The 20,076-nt window shown below is 38.5% G+C and overlaps 1 protein-coding gene across 2 annotated transcripts; it reads left to right on the forward strand.

Moving 5' to 3' along the window:
- Positions 1–1,247: 1,247 nt before the first annotated feature.
- LOC135476187 (spermidine synthase-like) lies at positions 1,248–18,406 on the forward strand. Of its 2 annotated transcripts, none has more exons than XM_064756122.1 (10): positions 1,248–1,310; positions 3,417–3,872; positions 5,839–5,978; positions 7,056–7,176; positions 8,471–8,563; positions 9,961–10,114; positions 10,416–10,499; positions 12,705–12,850; positions 14,645–14,767; positions 15,441–18,406. In XM_064756122.1, the coding sequence occupies exons 3-10, from the start codon at positions 5,839–5,841 to the stop codon at positions 15,483–15,485; spliced, it is 906 nt and encodes a 301-aa protein (XP_064612192.1). In that variant the 5' UTR covers positions 1,248–1,310; positions 3,417–3,872; the 3' UTR covers positions 15,486–18,406. The 2 variants fall into 2 exon arrangements, with proteins under 2 accessions (XP_064612192.1, XP_064612191.1); XM_064756121.1 differs by lacking the exon at positions 1,248–1,310 and adding an exon at positions 2,958–3,068.
- The last annotated feature ends 1,670 nt before the right edge of the window (positions 18,407–20,076 follow it).

Genomic DNA, 20,076 nt, shown 5'->3' on the forward strand with positions numbered 1-20,076 from the left:
CCTAGGACATCAAGCCTTGACGTCCTACAGTGCTAACATCGCACATGTAGGCCTTTATCTTGTCTTGTACCTGGCAAGTAAATTTCATTTTTTTTTTTGGAGAAATTCTTTGAGGACCGTCAGTCTCTCTGTATTTACTATACTCACTGTAAAACGTAAAAAAGTGAAGGCGTTTATTTCATCTGGGAAAAGCAATCAACAGAGTGACTATCTTCCGAGAATCTCTCAAAAAATGAAATTTTCCTGCCGAGTAACAATTAAGCACTAGACAGTATAGAGGCCTACTTATGCTGAGTCAGCATAGCACAGCTAGCCTTGATCGTCAAGTAGGCCTATGCAAACCAAGGGACCATTATTAAACGGATCTGAGGACTTAAGTCAAAATTTCAAACACAGCTACCACTAAAATGCTTTGCTCCAAAAAGTTCAAAATCTGTACAGTGATCCTTTACTGCAGAATAATATATTAACCCCAATTTACCGAATTAGCCTCGATATATTTTAATTCTTTCCTATTCCGAGACAGGTTTTTCAAGCACTTACTCTCAACTGGCTTGATAAATATGGGCCAAGGTTTAATGGAAAGGAGATAACCTTGACACACTAGTTTTTGCACCAATAACATGTGACGTTGGTTGAAATCGTCACGTAACACACAGTCCCTACTAACAAATGCTACGTGGCGAGATATATATTGCAGGGCATGTAAAATTTTGTCAGGACAAAATTAACAGTGTACACTGATGTGAACCCCATGGATGCGCAGTAAGGAGAACGCCCCACTGCCAGCACATTAGTTGACCTGTACAGAAATGCACACGGTTTTGCTTTTCACTACGAACAGCTGAGAACCAGATCAATAACAAACACGAGGAACATCCGATTCTTTACTTATCCCACGGTCATCATAACAGCGCGCCATGTAACACACAAAATATCAATCTTACGACAGGCCCTTTTGACCGCCCATCATTTTATTAAACTTTCAACCTAGTCCATAACTGGGTATGAACTTTACTGTAAAAAGGAAACGGAACAGTAAACGAGATACCATTCACTCTCTCAAACTCACAATCCCAAAGTATTTTTTAAAACGACACAATGCCTTATATTATATTGATATTTTGGGCAAAGAAAAAATAAGAATAAAAAAAATAAAAAAGATTTTCCGGTTTTTAAGTGGGTTAAGGTTTTACCAGTCTGCAGTCGCGTATGTCTTATGAACTTTAAGGTGAGTCCTGCTATATGTTGTCAGGTGGTTGCTCAGGTGAAATTTACGCGCTGATCAGTCTTTCTCTATCTGAGTTTAGGTATGTCTGTTTCTTAGTATGTAATGTTTAACTTGTCTAAGCAAGCTTTGTGTGAGGTTGGGGTGATAATGATTTCGCAACAGTTATTTGGGAGACGTGCGCGCTACACTATCACCGAGTCACGCGCTCCAACAACGCCTGGACGCACCCGTCACACTAATTCAGACTAATTCAAACAATGCTAGGTCATTCACCTTCATTTTCGGCACGTACCTGATTCTCAGTGTCTGATGTCAAGGACAGTGACATGAAAATCTGGCGGGTAGACAACCTCACCTAGAGACAGCCTACTGTGAGCTGTGCCGTCAGTGACAAGTATAGGCAGATAGGTGGCCTAAATTCGAGGCCGCGGTGGTTAGCGTTCTAGCGCGAGCCACACAGTGACCCAGGAGGCTTTCACTGATGTGATCGCTTTGAGTTCAAGTCCAGCTCATGCTGGTTGCCTCTCTGGCCATACGTGGGAAGGGCTGCCAGCTACCTGTGGGTGCTGGTGGTCGTGGGTTTCCCCCCAGGCTCTGGCGTATAAGGGAAATATTATTGAGTAAAGCGAGCTCCAAGCAGATAAATAAATAAATATTGTCAGACTGAAAACTCAAATATATATATATGTGTGTGTGTGAGTGTGTGTTTATATATATATATATATATATATATGTATGTATATATATATATGCGTGTGTGTGTATACTTGACAGCCAGACATAGTGTGCTGCGAACAGGCCGTTATGTTTGACTTGGACTATTTTTTGTTTGATATTTGCAGCAGTAGAAATTGTGAAAACCACCAATCCCATATGATGGAATTTGAAACTTTTATACATGTATCCATCTAACTTGTTATTGTGTTCAGATGTTTTTGCTTCCACGTGTGATTCTGTCAGTTAATTTCTTATTAAAAAAACTTAAGTATTAGCATTAAAAGTCATTTTAAGACCTCTATGGACAATGGAGGACAATCCATATTTCAGTGAAATACAATACTGTAGATTGGATAATGTATATGGTTTGACAAGACTTTACAAAGAAGTCATTTTCACTTGAGGCTGCGGACACAGGGGAAAATCGCTCGTGCAAATCAGCACAAGCAGATGACGAGGTGAAGGATAACATGGGAAGGTATAGGGAAATGAACAGCATTGGATGATATTCAGAGAAGAGCAGATGACAGTAGCCAAAACTGTAGTATGTAGAGTATGTAGTTGTGAAATGTAACTCTGAAATGGAATAACACAAAGTGTTGGGAGAGTTACATGGAATAACTGCTTTTAATGTGTCGGATCGACGGAAAGCAACATTTCCGGCATCTTCACATGCGCATTAAATCTTCCCTTGCGTAAATTGATGTCAGCCTATTGGTTCCCATAATCAGCTAACGTGCTCTGAGCCTCGCCAAACCAAAAACAATCCATGGCAACTGCACAAATTCACAAAATAAATATATTTTCAGACACAACGCCCACTGTGGCTTCCATCTCATTCTGATAGTTATACATACAATTCACGTGATAGATGTGAACCCAGAAAGAAGTAAGGTTGCTCAAGGGAGATAATACCTATGGCAATCATTATAGTAACACCAGGTCTAGTCCATTTGGCTGGTTCCCTCCCCTTGTCATAAGATGGCGCATCAGTCCCGTTCATTCTTGCAAGTGATCAAAATGGATACAGCTTGCTTACGGCCACAGTGGGTGTATTGTCTGAAAATGTACTTATTTCCTGAATTTGTGCTGTTAGAAATCTTTTTTGGGTTTAAAACAGGTAAGTTGATTATGGGAAACACTCGGTAGACATCGATCTATGCTAGGAAAGATTAAATGAGCGTGAGAAGATGCGGTAAATGTGGCATATTTGTTGATTCTACACATTACAATTAGTTGTTCCCCTGTAACTCTCCCAACACATCGTGTTAATCGATTTCAGAGTTATGAGGCCATGAGTTTTTGTATTAACTACCATGTTATTCAAACAGTGTTTTCACTGCCCTGTGTGAACGAGTAAGCATGTTGGTGCAAATAAAAGGGCAAATGCCCAGATGTCTGCAGTCTCAAATATTAAAAGATTTTAATCAGCACATCTTTTTTTTTTTCTTTTTTTTTTTGTTTCAAGGAGCACCCCTTGCAGCGTTTTCGAATATTAGTCCAAAGTTTCACTTTGTAACAGTGAAGGTTCCAACCCAGCTTTTACTGTCCTTGATAAATGTGTGGAGAGTTCCAGGAGTGGCAAATCCAGGCAGGCACCATCCTGGCTTCAGTAACCGTGTCAACTGTTGTGTCCCGTCCACCTGTGTGTGAGTGTCCATTCATCGACCCTGGGCCAGATCTTGGTGCCTCGTGAGTGTGGCTAGGAAAGCTGTGAACAAAACTCCAGTCTGTCCTACACTAGATCTCAGAATTGGGAGCTATACGTGTCCCGTTCTAACAGTACCCCAAGCTACCCGTGACGTGTCCCCACCTCCTAGCCCTGTCTCACCTACAACAGTTCATTTTTGTGCAGCTGTCACTACAGCGTCTTACCAGTGTTGACTCCAAAGCCGGTTGTGACTTAATTCAAGCTAGTGGTAAGGTAAGTTTTGTTTTTTGACTTCTTGATGCATACATTTCCCTGACTGTCCTCATACATGCAGCGGCCCTTGACCACACTTCACCTACAGACTACATGTACCACTGCTGAAAGAGTTCACAAAGCTAATGCATATGCCTAATTAACAACATAACAAACGCCCACAATGACCAATGGGAAACAATCATACTGTCATAAGCGCTAACATGTTGTTGTTGTAGAGCTGCCATGACCAATCGAAATGAGAGGGTGAATACCAGAGATCTGGTTTTAAGTATTGAGAGGATGTATGGTTTTCTTGTGCGCGATCGATGATGCCATGTATTGCTGGAGTAGTTTTCATCTCATTCTACGTGTAGTATAGGGGCCTAGGTGGCTCACTTGGTTAGCGCCCTAGCGCAGCGTAATGACCCAGGAGTCTCTCACCAATGCGGTCGCTGTGAGTTCAAGTCCAGCTCATGCTGGCTTCCTCTCCGGCCGTACGTGGGATGGTCTGCCAGCAAACTGCGGATGGTCGTGGGTTTCCCCCGGGCTCTGCCCGGTTTCCACCCACCATAATGCTGGCCGCCGTCGTATAAGTGAAATATTCTTGAGTACAGCGTAAAACACCAATCAAATAAATAAATAAATACGTGTAGTATATGAATAATAATGAGTCATACCACGCACCTCTACTTAAATCAAGGAAAATTTGTACTCGCCTGTTGAAGTATTTTGCTCGTTCATTGGCCAACATGGATTATGGCACTTACCTCTCCTATCAGAAAACCAGGTGTCTTTCGACAGAGCACGGATCGGATAGAATTGAATGGCCTGTCATGTAGAGAGAGTAGCATTTCCCCTGTTTTTGATGTTCTTAATGGCATTGATGGCAAATTATTGACTGCCCATGGGGCCATTTCGATAGTATTACATTTGTTGAAGACCATTTTCCACCAATATGGAGTGCATATGTGCAAGTGACATTTGGTGAACATTTGTCAGTGACTTGCATCACTTCGGGAGCGGTAGATCCAGGATCAATTCTAGGTCGAGTCACACCTAAGACTTTAAAAGGGGAAGTTGTAACTTCCTCGCCTGCAACAAGGAGGTACATTACATACACCCTAAGGATTCCTGCGACGTCATATGACTGAAAAATTGTTGAGCACGATGTTAAACCCCAAGCACTCACTCACTCACTCACTCAGTGACTTGAAAAAAATCTGTAGTTTACCCCAGATAACTTTGGGCTTAACTACTACATTCTTGAGCATGGAGTTAATCAACAATCAATCAATTCATCTTGACAATTCTCAGAATATTTTGTTCATGATTGACTTTATGATTCATATAAACGAATCTCACTGTCAACGTAAAATTCAGACTGAGTACAGGGTGAAAAATGAAAAAGCTGTGGTGAAGTAGCACTTTGTAGAATAGAACCTGTTGTTATTGTCATTTCAAGAATTCAGTGCCTGTTTGTTTTTTCCCCCTTTTTTTTTGTAGCCTTTTTTTTGTTCTTTTTTGTTTTGGTTTAATGCTTTGTGATTTAATACATCTAGAACATTTGTCGCTGTGAGTTCAAGTCCAGCTTATGCTGACTTCCTCTCCGGCCGTAAGTGGGAAGGTCTGTCAGCAACCTGTGCGTGGTCGTGGGTTTTCCCCCGGGCTCTGCCTGGTTTCCTCCCACCATAATGCTGGCCGCCGTCGTATAAGTGAAGTATACTTGAGTACAGCGTAAAACACCAATCAAATAAATAAATAAACTAAGAACATTTGATCATCCCGGTCTTTGATGGTTATCTCCCTTCCATTCATGATATCCATAATCTAAACTCAACAGACCCACAGCTGGATCTTTAGCATTATTACCTTTGTGGAGAATGTGTGACCACGTTTATTCAGATTTGTTTTGTATATGTTGAAATAATTTATGTGAATATTTGAAACATTTACTCAGTGTTGACCCAGTTTCCTTTGTTTCAAGATGACGGGGTTGGTGGCCAATGGTAGACGCTGGTTTCACGAGGTTAATGATCAGTGGCCTGGGTTCGGCGTGTCCATCGAGATTGAGAAAATCCTTCATGAGGAGCAGTCCAAGTATCAGAAGATCGTGTTCTTCAAAAGGTGACTCTTGACTCAATATGGGTACATTGCTGCCATAATGACATTAAGTCATAATCATGCATTCGTTGATGTCCATTGTTGTGGCCTCACAGACTGAATCAGCTAAAGCATCTATCTAAGAGTCAAGCTTTGGCCGGATTAGCTGTGATTATAATCTTCTCACATGTTTGCAAGGTGTTTATTCAGGCATATTCTGAAGATATCATTCTGTGTTGACTGAAGAAATTATACTTTATTGTGAAGCCTTGAAACTGGCCAATCCAGCCAATGTAGTTTTGTGTCCAAAATCAAATATAAAATGTGCATAAATTGCACTGAAAGTTGCTCTTTCATATTCGAAAAATTTGAGGAATTCGGCCATGTGCTTAGTGCTTATTAGAGGCGGTTCATGGAGGATGTTTTGGTTCTCTTCACCCATGCGGTTCATGAAGGATGTTTTGGTTCTCTTCACCCATGCGGTTCATAGAGGATGTTTTGGTTCTCTTCACCCATGCGGTTCATGAAGGATGTTTTGGTTCTCCTCACCCATGCGGTTCATGGAGGATGTTTTGGTTCTCTTCACTCATGCGGTTCATGAAGGATGTTTTGGTTCTCTTCACCCATGCGGTTCATGAAGGATGTTTTGGTTCTCTTCACCCATGCGGTTCATAGAGGATGTTTTGGTTCTCTTCACCCATGCAGTTCATGAAGGATGTTTTCGTTCTCTTCACCCATGCGGTTCATGGAGGATGTTTTGGTTCTCTTTATCCATGTGGTTCATGGAAGATGTTTTGGTTGTCATCACCCATGCGGTTCATGAAGGATGTTTTGGTTCTCTTCACCCATGCGGTTCATGGAGGATGTTTTGGTTCTCTTTATCCATGTGGTTCATAGAAGATGTTTTGGTTGTCATCACCCATGCAGTTCATGGAGGATGTTTTGTCTCTCTTTATCCATGAATCTGACAACCATCTTCACAGGAAAGGTTTAAACTTGTAAATAAATAATTTAAAAGCATAACTGTCTACCTGTATTTTCCTTTTGCTACCTTTTACCTCTGTTTGCAATACAGTCTGTATTTTCTGCCTGTATTTGCAGTAAGACGTTCGGGACAGTGTTGACCCTGGATGACATCGTGCAGTGTACAGAGAGGGATGAGTTCTCGTATCAGGAGATGATCAGCTTAATCCCACTAAACTCCCACCCAAATCCACAAAATGTGAGTTATCTCAACTCATCCTGATCCCTGAAATGTGAGTTAGCTAAACTCCCACCCAAATCCACAAAATGTGAGTTATATCAACTCATCCTGATCCCCGAAATGCAAGTTAGCTAAACTCCCACCCAAATCCACAAAATGTGAGTTATCTCAACTCATCCTGATCCCTGAAATGTGAGTTAGCTAAACCCCACCCAAATCCACAAAATGTGAGTTATCTCAACTCATCCTGATCTCTGAAATGTGAGTTAGCTAAACTCTCATCCTAATCCACAAAATGTGAGTTAGTTGAACTCGTCCTGATCCATGAAATGGGAGTTAGCTAAACTCCCACCCAAATCCACAAAATGTGAGTTATCTCAACTCGTCCTGATCCATGAAATGGGAGTTAGCTAAACTCTCATCCTAATCCACAAAATGTGAGTTATCTCAACTCGTCCTGATCCATGAAATGTGTGTTAGCTAAACTTCTACCCAAATCCACAAAATGTGAGTTAACTCAACTCATCCTGATCTCTGAAATGTGAGTTAGCTAAACTCTCATCCTAATCCACAAAATGTGAGTTAGTTGAACTCGTCTGATCCATGAAATGGGAGTTAGCTAAACTCCCACCCAAATCCACAAAATGTGAGTTATCTCAACTCGTCCTGATCCATGAAATGGGAGTTAGCTAAACTCTCATCCTAATCCACAAAATGTGAGTTATCTCAACTCGTCCTGATCCATGAAATGTGTGTTAGCTAAACTTCTACCCAAATCCACAAAATGTGAGTTAACTCAACTCATCCTGATCTCTGAAATGTGAGTTAGCTAAACTCTCATCCTAATCCACAAAATGTGAGTTAGTTGAACTCGTCCTGATCCATGAAATGGGAGTTAGCTAAACTCTCATCCTAGTCAACAAAATGTGAGTTATCTCAACTCATCCTGATCCCTGAAATGTGTGTTAGCTAAACTTCTACCCAAATCCACAAAATGTGAGTTATCTCAACTCATCCTGATCTCTGAAATGTGAGTTAGCTAAACTCTCATCCTAATCCACAAAATGTGAGTTAGTTGAACTCGTTCTGATCCATGAAATGTGTGTTAGCTAAACTCTCATCCTAGTCAACAAAATGTGAGTTATCTCAACTCATCCTGATCCCTGAAATGTGTGTTAGCTAAACTCCCACCCAAGAACACAAGATTCCTTTCAATATCAATTATACTTTGTTTTGTTTTTTTTTTTTGTTGTTTTTTTCCTTTTGCGTTAATGATATTTACAGTTTTTCTCTTGGTTGTTTTGATTGACAGGTTCTGGTGGTTGGCGGTGGTGATGGTGGTGTGGCCAGAGAGGTGGTAAAACACCCTGCTGTGAAGAGGGTAGTCGTGTGTGAGATTGATAATGTAAGAGCCATATGGGCAGTCAGTCAATCTTTTTTGTCTTTCATCCAATGAAACTTCAAAATCATCACTTATTCATGCTTTTAGTAATGTGTATACAGTTATTGTATTTAAAAGGCATTTTGGTTTATGAAAGTTATGAAGAATTTTGGAGTAAGCCAGAGAAAGATGTGAACTCACATGCGAGTAAGATCTTGTGAAAGACTTTAAAGAAAAGACTAAAAAAAACATTACCTAAGTTATTTTGGAAGAGCAGTTCATATAGACCTAAATGGGAATAGACATTGTTTTTATTACCTTCTTGGTAATTCTATAAATCAACTTGAATTCTTATGAGGTCATGGGACACGCCATTGTAGAGAAACTGGAAACTCGATGTCATGTTATCCACACCCTACGCTCTTTAGTATTTGAGGCAAGACAGTCCTTTGTAGCCATATTCCACAACCACTTTCTTGTTGAAAATGGCTTAAAAGTTTATCAAAACTTTGTCTCGTAATCAGAAGGAAAACAGTTGATTTAACACTTATTCTACATGGCAAAATATTGAACTAGGAGTGGGTGACGTCAGTGCAGAAAAGATGCCTTCTCAGGTGATAGAAATAACTTGCCCTTGATTGATTAAAACTGAGAGCATGATGGCTTGCTTTGATTTTCTCAAAGTGGGCATTTTTGCATTCTTTGAGCTGCGATATTTCGGTTATCCTTCATCACAAATATAAAAAGTGATGCATAAAAGGGATATAGGGATAAAGCCCAAGTATTTGTGACCCAAGCGGAGAGGTGTCGGTTGGCATATGTGGGATCAAATCAGACATTTTATAGTAAACCTTAATATCTCATGTTCCTATTTACTCCTGAATTATTGCTGGTTGTTACTTGAGGATTTTTGGAGGCCTCCGTGGCTCAGTTGGTTAGCGCGCTAGCGAGCAGCGTAATGACCCAGGAGTCTCTCACTAATGCGGTCACTGTGAGTTCAAGTCCAGCTCATGCTGGCTTCCTCTCCGGCCATAAGTGGGAAGGTCATTCAGCAACCTGCAGATGGTCGTGGGTTTGCCCGGACTCTGCCCGGTTTCCACCCACCATAATGCCGACCGCCCTCATATAAGTGAAATATTCTTGAGTTTGGTTTAAAACACCAATCAAATAAATAAATAAATCAAATACTTCAGAATTTGGTAAATATTCACATCAAACTCCCGGTGAACCTGCATTTAATTAATAACGGCAGATATCTTCCAAATATGAAGAAAAGTTATTAGATAAGAATTGATCAGGCCAAAGAGTTTGGACACGGGGTGGTGTATGAGTAGAATAGATTGTCGGATAGATAGGTCATGCATCCTGCTCCCGTTGTGTTTTGTCACCCTTGATCTCATGCTTTCCCTTTCCCCTTCCAGCGTGTTATTGAACTCTCCAGGAAGTACCTGCCCAACATGGCTAAGGGTTATGATGACCCGCGTGTCGAGATCAACGTTGGCGATGGACTGGAGTATATGAAGGAACACGAGAACGAGTTCGATGTCATCATCACGGACTCCTCTGATCCTATTGGTTAGTACAACAGCTGTTGTTTTGTTTGGCATTCTTGGTAGAATGTAGATGTAGATCCTTCAGTCTTTTAGAAAACAAGTGGTGTGAAATTTAGTTTCTTTATCTATTTGCCTTTTTACATGATTTTAAACTGTAGGCTAAAACATCGTTTAAAAAAAAAATTAGATATATGTATGTAAGAAGTTTATATTATTTTATTTATATTATGCAATAGGGATTCTTCACTTGTTTGTGCTGTAAAATTATCAGGTCCTGTTTCTTAACATTTGATAATAAATTTTTGTTTGTGTTTCCCTTTTAGGCCCAGCTACAGTTCTGTTTCAGAAGCAGTACTATGAGTTGATGTACAGAGTGCTGAAGCCTGAGGGGATTATCTGTAGTCAAGGTAACCAGTGATTGATCACTTTTGATCAATTTATTTCTTTAGAGATGAAATACTTGATTGTCTGTTAGATGAATATCCTGATTGGAATTACATGTATTTACTGTCAGGGGGCCTCCATGGCTCAGTTGGTTAGCGCGCTATCACAGCGTGATGACCCAGGAGTCTCTCAACAATGCGGTTGCTGTGAGTTCAAGTCCAGCTCATGCTGGCTTCCTCTCAGCCGTACATCGGAAGGTCAGGCAGCAACCTGCAGATGGTCATGGGTTTCCCCCGGGCTCTGCCCAGTTGTCACCCACCATACTGCTGGCCGCTGTCGTATAAGTGAAATATTCTTGAGTACGGCGTAAAACACCAATCAAACAAATAAATAAGTAAATATTTACTGTCATCTCAGTCTTGTATTGTTTGTCTTTTTGTGTGTGTTTTTAATTTTTTCTTTGTTTTATTTTTTGTTGTTGTTGTTTCGACTTCTTACTTTATTACAAATAATGAGAAAACAAGGACACCCAATACTACATTCATTCTTCAACCTTTGTACACCTTTGCAAAGTGTTTATTCAAGCATATTCTGGAAGCATTCTTCTGTGTAGACTGATAAATTTATACTTTTTGTGAAGCCTGAAACTATCCGATCCAAAAGGAGCATAAATTGCGCGGAAAGTTGCTCTTTCATATGTGAAAAGGTTGAAAAATTTTTGGAGTACCTAACACAGTATTGACTATCAACATTTTAATGAGTCAAAATGTTCTCATTTATGTACAGAGCAGGGATATAATGAGTACAGTCGAGTAACGATGCGATACGGTACACAATACGAGAGTGGCGAGTACATTTCAATAAAATGTGTACTGTAAACAGGGCCTTGTCAGAATATGTCGTAGGATATACTATAAGTTAGTTTTAATTCCTGAAAATAAATAATGTGAGGATATTATTAACTTATCTTTGCTGCCACAAATGTTGATAATCTGCTATAGGTTTCATGCTGTCTTTTGCTTGACTATATAGTGTTCAGAACCCTACTGTTTCAACAGCCAGGGACATTGCCTCCTGTAAAGTCTACCAGGAAATTTTCAGCCAATCATTGCCTATCCCTTATGCAAATATTTTGTTGAAAACAAATGCGTATAGGTGCAGAGCTCATTCCTGGATGCAAAATCAGAAATGGAAACAGCTGTGAGTTTGGGTTTTTAAGATTAATGAATTTTGCATGTGATAAGACTGACGAATTTCACCTGTCAAAAATGATGAAGTTCTTCTGTGTTTAGAATGATGAATTTCCCTTGTACATTACTAAGTGTGATGATTTTCCCTTGTACGGTACTAAGTGTGATGAATTTCGCTTGTGCTAAGTGTGATGAATTTCCCTAGTGCTAAGTGTGATGAATTTCGCTCGTGCTAAGTATAATGAATTTCCCTAGTGCTAAGTATAATGAATTTCCCTAGTGCTAAGTATGATGAATTTCCCTAGTGCTAAGTGTGATGAATTTCGCTCGTGCTAAGTATAATGAATTTCCCTAGTGCTAAGTATAATGAATTTCCCTAGTGCTAAGTATGATGAATTTCCCTAGTGCTAAGTGTGATGAATTTCGCTCGTGCTAAGTATAATGAATTTCCCTAGTGCTAAGTATAATGAATTTCCCTAGTGCTAAGTATGATGAATTTCCCTAGTGCTTAGTGTGATGAATTTCGCTCGTGCTAAGTATAATGAATTTCCCTAGTGCTAAGTATGATGAATTTCCCTAGTGCTTAGTGTGATGAATTTCGCTCGTGCTAAGTATAATGAATTTCCCTAGTGCTAAGTATAATGAATTTCCCTAGTGCTAAGTATGATGAATTTCCCTAGTGCTTAGTGTGATGAATTTCGCTCATGCTAAGTATGATAAATTTCCCTAGTGCTAAGTATGATGAATTTCCCTTGTGCTAAGTGTGATGAATTTCCCTAGTGCTAAGTATGATGAACTTCCCTCGTGCTAAGTATGATGAATTTCCCTAATGCTTAGTGTGATAAATTTTCCTAGTGCTAAGTATGATGAACTTCCCTCGTGCTAAGTGTGATGAATTTCCCTAGTGCTAAGTATGATGAACTTCCCTCGTGCTAAGTGTGATGAATTTCCCTAGTGCTAAGTATGATGAACTTCCCTCGTGCTAAGTATTATGAATTTCCCTTGTGCTAAGTATGATGAATTTCCCATGTGTTGTAGGTGAGTGTCTGTGGTTGGACATGGGCATCATCCGGGAGGTGTTTTCCTTCTGTCAATCCATCTACCCTGTGGTAGACTACGCTTTCACCACTATCCCAAGCTACGTCGGTGGACAGATAGGCTTCATTCTCTGCAGCAAGAATAAGGTAGCTGGTTATTTACTTGTATGGTATATACCTCGAGATATTGCAGTCCAGCGTAAGCATGATGGTGAACATTGAGAAAATTGAAAGCACCACCATGTTATCATTTTTAACTAATCAGGTGCAAATTATTCATGTAGGTGTAGAACGCACTTGTTTTTGCTGTTACTTGAACCCTGTTTTGCCTTTTATCCATTGTATATCCGGTTTCTCTGACGTTCGTGCCTCCCACAGCTACTTCAGAATTCCAGATTAAAACTTGCTTTACGGAATTACCAAGTTCTTCAGAACAAAATTAGTCTGGCCTTTAAGGCCTGTTTCCAAATCTGAGCAGTTCAATCTCCCCTTTGTCATAAGTGAATGGGGCGTCTTGCCTGTTATTTTTAGTTTGGTATTGCTGAACCATGACAGTCCTTAAACAAGAGTTCAATCATGGATTGAAGTCCATCAAAGTATCTGATTCAGTGATAAATATTATTATGTCCTAAGTGAACCGATAAATAAGCTACCAATAACAACACCAATACCTGTACTTACTAAACTGAATGGTCCTTGCATGTGCTGGAAAACATGAGATAATAGGTCCTTGTATGTGCTAGAAAACATCAGATAATACGTCCTTGCATGTACTGGAAAACATCAGATATTAGGTCCTTGCATGTGCTGGAAAACATCATACACTATGTCCTTGCATGTGCTGGAAAAAAACAGATACTAGTGTGTATTTTGTTGATGTCCATGCACGTGCTGGAAAACATGGAATATAAGGTTCTTGCATGTGCGGGAAAACATTGTATATATAGGTTCTTGCATGTGCTGGAAAACATGGGATATTAGATTCTTGCGTGTGCTGGAAACATTGGATGTTAGATCCTTACAGGTTTTAGAAAACATCGAATATTTGATCCTTACATGTGCTGTAAAACATCAGTTATTAGGTTCTTGCATCAGATAATAGGGTCTTGCATATACTTGAAACACCAGATTTTAGAACCTTGCATGTGCTGGAAACGTTAGATAATAAGGTCTTGCATGTACTGGAAACACCAGATGTTAGAACCTTGCATGTACTGGAAACATCAGATATTAGGTCCTTATATGTGCTGGAAAACATCAGATATTTGGTCCTTGCATGTGCTGGATAACACCAGATATAAGAACCTTGCATGTGCTGGAAACATCAGATAATAGAGTCTTGCAAGTACTGGAAACACCAGATATTAGAACCTTGCATGTGCTGGAAACATCAGATATTAGGTCTTTGCATGTGCTGGAAAACACCAGATATTAGGTCCTTGCATGTGCTGGAAAACACTAGATTTTAAAACCTTGCATGTGCTGGAAATATCAGATATTAGGTCCTTGCATGTGCTGGAAAACATCAGATATTAGGTCCTTCATGTGCTGGAAAACAATTAGGACCTTAAAAGTCCTGGGAAGACATTTTTTCTTTCAAGGATTGGGTTCCTGCCTGATCTGTGATGAGTTTCTTCAGCAATAACTGGTTAATCTAACCATCATAATCATTTGCATAAGTGAAATACAGTAACTGATCTCAAATTTCACCTGAAAGTTGCACAATTTGCCTGAATTTGAGAGTTCTTTTGTTTTGTGGACTCTTTCTTAAGTAGGATGGTATCTTCCTTGAAAAATGTAAACACATTCACAAAAAATAATATTTTATAACCATTATTTGCCACTTAAAATGCAGTTTTTTAACAAAATTTTAGGTTATTTTAATACCATATATTTAGAGAAATACCTCAAGCTTGCTGGACTTACACTTATCTTCTCCAGAACACCAAGTTCTCCGAGCCCTTGAGAAGAATGACCGACGCTGAGGTAGAGAAATGTCAGCTCAACTATTACAACTCGGACATCCACAGCGCAGCATTTGTCCTTCCTCAGTTTGCCAAGAAGGTAAGGGTGTCATTCGAATTTTTTTTAGAATTTTAAGTAGGTCTTTGTTATTTTCTCTTCACTTCAGAGCATTAGGTTTCACACAATCAATGATCAAACATGACAATTGAAATTGTAACTACCCATCTTTGGTAGATACTCGACAAACGCTGTATATGTAATTTTTAACAGAAATGGTTGACCTGCAGTATATATTCAGAAATACATAAATTGAAATGTTCACGCCTTAGCTGCAGAAAAATATGCCTACTGTTTCATTGAATTGATGAGTCAGATCATGCAACAGTATGTTCCAAAAATTTTAAGAAATCTAAAATGCCATGATGTATAGGTTAAAATGATCAGTGTAATAATGCAAAGTTTGAATTGTCTTTTCTTGTAGAATTCCAAAACTCTTTGCTGTACTTGTTAATTGAAAGCTGAAAGTTCATGTAGATAAAGAATGATTTTTTCATGAATTCGACATTGTCATTGTTTGTGTAACATGTTCCTCGATAAACGAATAATTTATGTAATGTTATATCCAGTGAAATGAAGTCCTTGTTATATATCTTGTTCTTGCAATACAGGAGAAGATAACTCAGATAATAATTTGACATGACTTTACCCAGTAGTGTCCCTTGGAAAATGTCGGCATCCGAGTATTTAATGAAAATTTCTTTTCTCTTTGTAGGCATTGTATGGTATCAAGAAGTCCGTAAATTCCAACCATATGTAGTTCATGCCTGTGGAAACTTTAAGGATGTATTTTAAGTCCATTTTGGGAATTTATTTGCAGCCTGTGAAACTTGGTTTGAATTCTGTTTTAAGAATTTACATGTGTGGAATAGTTTTGCTTTATTATACATAATTTCTGCCTTTATTTTTTGTACTTTTATACGCAGTCTTCTTTGTCCATTACGCCTTTTTAAATATAATTTTGCAATTCAAATTTATTTATATTAATTAGAGCTTGACATAATATTCATATTAGTGATGTTTTGCCTTTTAATAATTTTGTATTTACTACTGTCTATGGACACTTGTGAATTACTCAGTATGTATTTTAGAGCTACCAGTTCGCCTAAAGAATACATTGTACCCATCCTTTTAGGGCCTTTGTGAGTAAAACTAAACGTAAATATAGCTTCTCGTCAATGCAGTCGCTGTGAGTTCAAGTCCAGCTCATACTGGCTTATTTCCAGCCCCACCTGGGAAAGTTTGTCAGAGACCTGCTGCTCTGCCAGGTTTCCTTCCAGCACAGTGCTGGCCTCTGTCATATGAGTCAAATATTTTTGAGTATGGCGTAAAACACCAATCAAATGAATAAACTTGGTAAAGTGCACTATTTCCACAACATGCAAACCTGCCTGCTTCAGTACAGTATTAGAAAAGTAGTTCCATTTTATAGCAGCTATGTTCAAAGAATTGCTAAAGAGAGCTACTGACAGAATTGCTTTTTGTTTTATTTTTTGTTTGTTTTTGTTTCTTTACCCTTAACCTGGTCATTTTTGTGGTCATTTTGAAAAATATCAGGTGTTTTTGGCTTCTGTTAAAAGCATACATAGCAAGGTATGTACATGCACCCTGTAGTCATTGATGTGCCAGAGGGATTTACTCCGTTTTCAAGGATCTTAACATTGTCTAGTTGACAACAGTTTCCTTTGTAAGGTGTCATAAATCAGTTTTTCCAGGATTTCAGTATTATAACTCAGTTTTTACCCTGAACACGTTTGGCTTCAATATGTTTGGCAAAAAACAGGTTAAATCCAGACCAAACATTTATGTGCTTTTTGAACACAGGTTAAAGCACGCCGAATTTTTCCAGCAGATTTCGCAATTTTATTACCTTAATTCTTGAACCTTTTCAACGAGCTCTGCAACCAATATTTTGGAACATTCTGAAATGACTATTGATGTAGAGAAATGAAATTTGCATCTTTAATGACACAAAGTTCTCATTTATAACATCATTTTGATAATAATTGTATGCCTAAATTCCACCAAAGAAAGTGCTATAGTGTTAAAGTAATTACACCCCCCCCCCCAACCCGGAATATTACAGAAATCCATATATACTACATATATGTAAATATACTTACATCAGAGTAGACAGTTTTATCACCAGTTGAATGTGTGAAACCATTTTATCTGCATATATTAAGAACTGTTAACGTTTAATAACTAAATTCAGTCATATTTTCAGTATCTGTACTACGTTGTCACAGAAAGTTTAAAATCTCTTCAACCCAGTCTTATTCCTTGTTAAAAGGATGGCTAGTACTTTAGGTAATGCAAATGTTGACTAATTGTATGAGATGGTGCTAGTGGAAAGCATTAGTGGAGTCATTGTTACCTTAATGTTGATTTAATGTAGCTCAACCTCTACAATGTTGAAATCTGTCGGTTTCTGCTGTAGCCTCATTCTGTCTTTAATTTAAACTGCAAAGGTAACGTTTGACGTAAATAAAATGGCTTCGAGTGCTGCTGTTGGGCGTTTGCCGGTTCTCCGTTCAATAATGAAGACGTATACTCCAGCACAGTTAGATATCAGTAATAGATAAAATTCAAGTAAAGATAAAATTAAAGTAACGGTAGTAGGTCAAAAACTTGATTCGGATTTTTATTTAATAACTTCTTTCATACTGAACATAAACAAATGCGTCAACACATATACATTATTTGTTGTTTTTTTCTTTTAATTCGGAAATACAGTTTTTGTTACTTTTAAGTCCTGTGTTTCATTTGAACTGTGGTAAACATTTTGTTAAATGTATGTAGCGTTACCGTTTTGCTTTTGAGATGAGATGGATAGCCTACAGTACATGTACCGGATTATTTTAGAATACCACTTGTTACCTAAAGTCCTCAACTTTTTCGCATGTGTAAACTTCAGTGTGATTTGTGCATCTTTTGAATTTGATTCTGGAGACAAAACCACATGGGTTGGATTGGTCAATATCAGGCCTTGACAAAAAAAAACTACACTTTTATCAGTCTACACAAAATAATGCCCGAAAAACATGCTATAAAAAGCGTCTTGCAAAGACATGAAAAGAATTACAGTACACCTACTTTGTCCGCTTACATACCTCTATTCCTAAACATGTCCATGTGTTATTAAACTTGATGCTTAGAGGAAATCTGTGTTAGTCATTTTTATGGGTTTGTTTTAAAATTCGGTATTTAAGACAAGGTACGAATGGTGACAGTATTAAGCTACATGCAGTTCTGTGTTGTATATAAAGCTAATGTACTGTTGTCTTCATTTAATGTGAGATATTTTAATTATATTGCAAAACCAGTGCTATCAAAAACAAATGGCAAGAGTAGCATACTTTCACTATTGCTGTGTGGCATTTAATTTGGCCTACATTTACATTTATTTTATGTAAACCCACGGGGAAACCCACGACCATCCGCAGATTTAATAAAAACGCTATTTTCTGTCCTATTAAACATTTGGTATAACTGGCTACACCGTAAACTACACGATGTCTATAGCCTTACAATGTGAAATGGCTGTACAAAGAGCTTAAATGGTAATCAGTTTGTATCTGCTAGTCGTGTCACAGTGTAACTTCTGGTCACAGCTTTTTGAAATGATTATTGTCATGTTACAAAAGCTGAGTGAGCACCATAAATAAAGCTTTGGGTACAAAAAGGTATGTGCTTTTTTGTCTTCTTTTTTTTACAGTATGCTTGATAATGCTTGAAGGCATTCAGTAATTTGTAATTTATATTTTCGTACATGTATATCTTAAAACTGATCAACGAAGCAGGTTGACTGATAAACCAACACACTGCCGAAAGAGTTAACATACACGTAAGTTAAGAAATGTTAATTGCAATAAATGTTTTTTTTTCTGTATTTTTTTGTGTTTATGAGGTCACCTCTTTGAACATGGAGGTATATATGCCTCCATGCTTTGAATTAAGGTCTGCATGATTCGAGCTGTCTTGGACAGTTTGTCCGATACTGGGAATTGATAGATTCAACCGCTTCCATTGTTCGCACAGGGCCTTTATGACAGTAAGCGGTCGACTCATTCTGAAACTTTCGTTGAGGAGACACCCATGCATGGCGTATATATATGCGCATCAAAAAATGTCAGTAACTTGCCCAAGGTCGATAGTTGTTTGTAGGATGAGAAAATTTTTCACTTTCTGATCAACAAGGTTTTAAAAAGTTACTTGGAAGGTCATTTATCTGGGTAATGTTCCGTTGTTTACTCCGTGTATTTTTTATTTTTTTTAGACTTAAAAAACCGTGTAAATATGTTTTTAAAAATTCGTACGTAATTTGTTTTCAAGGTGTTTAGATACAGCATACCTTTGTAACGAAAACATCAACTTTTGAGACAAATGGTATGTAAATCTATCAATCATGTGACGAAGACATGTAGGTTAACTGGGGTGACACGAAACAGCCGTGTTACTCATGGCAACGTCATCTCGTGTAATGGAACACTTTGTCTAAAAACATTAACTCCCGACTGGGGTGATTTGATGAAAACCTGACAATGATGGAGACAAAGAACAATACGTATTTGTAGGGGGAAATACGTGAGATAACAGTAAGTATGCTTTCGTGTTTTCGACTTTAATTCATTTAGCCTTCGTTGAAGTGGTTTATATTGTGGTTGTGAAAGACGGAGAAAACAGGTGGAGGTTTGTATACGTTACCTTAGCTGTACACCTGTGTGTGGATAAATCTTGTGTATGTCATTCTTTCGAAGACGCACATCATAGTATATGTATTCTCGTGATAGATTCTCAGCCACTGACGAGTGCAAGGTTGCGTGTTCGAATCCAGCTTTCGACCGCTCACCTGTATTTTTTTCATACATTTATTGTTTTTCGAGTCTGAGGTAACTTAAATGAAAGTACACAGAAATAAATAGATTATTTTAATTATTTATGTATATAAACTTCAAATTATTTCATTCTTGTTTAACGCAGTAAAACTTAGATGGTGGCGGTCAGTCTTCTGGGTGGAGGGAAGCCCGGAGTGCCCGGGATAAACCACCGGCCTTTGGCAAGTTTCTGACGAACTAATGTGCGACGTGCATATATGCACTGCATAAGCATGGGGTAGGAGAGAAGCGCTCGGTCCCGCTGACATGAAGTGCGAGGCAATACATAAATGAATCCGCGCCTTGTGTGCGCGACTGAAAACAAACACGTTAACAAATCGGTTCCACAAGTATATATGTAATATATTCCCCTTAACAGATCGTTGTCCTCTATATCATACGTTTAACATGCATGTGTAGACGTGTCCTTTGACGTGTACTTATAACATACAGATGTATAAACAGATTTGTTTG

This window comes from Liolophura sinensis, chromosome 10, assembly GCF_032854445.1.
Source record: "Liolophura sinensis isolate JHLJ2023 chromosome 10, CUHK_Ljap_v2, whole genome shotgun sequence".
Lineage (NCBI taxonomy): Eukaryota > Metazoa > Mollusca > Polyplacophora > Chitonida > Chitonidae > Liolophura > Liolophura sinensis.

Coding starts and splice junctions, on each gene's coding strand:
- LOC135476187 (XM_064756122.1), top strand. CDS start 5,839: ATGACGGGGTTGGTGGCCAATGGTAGACGCTGGTTTCACGAGGTTAAT. Junction 7,177..8,470: donor CCCACCCAAATCCACAAAAT/GTGAGTTATCTC, acceptor TTTGATTGACAG/GTTCTGGTGGTTGGCGGTGG. Junction 10,500..12,704: donor GGGGATTATCTGTAGTCAAG/GTAACCAGTGAT, acceptor CATGTGTTGTAG/GTGAGTGTCTGTGGTTGGAC.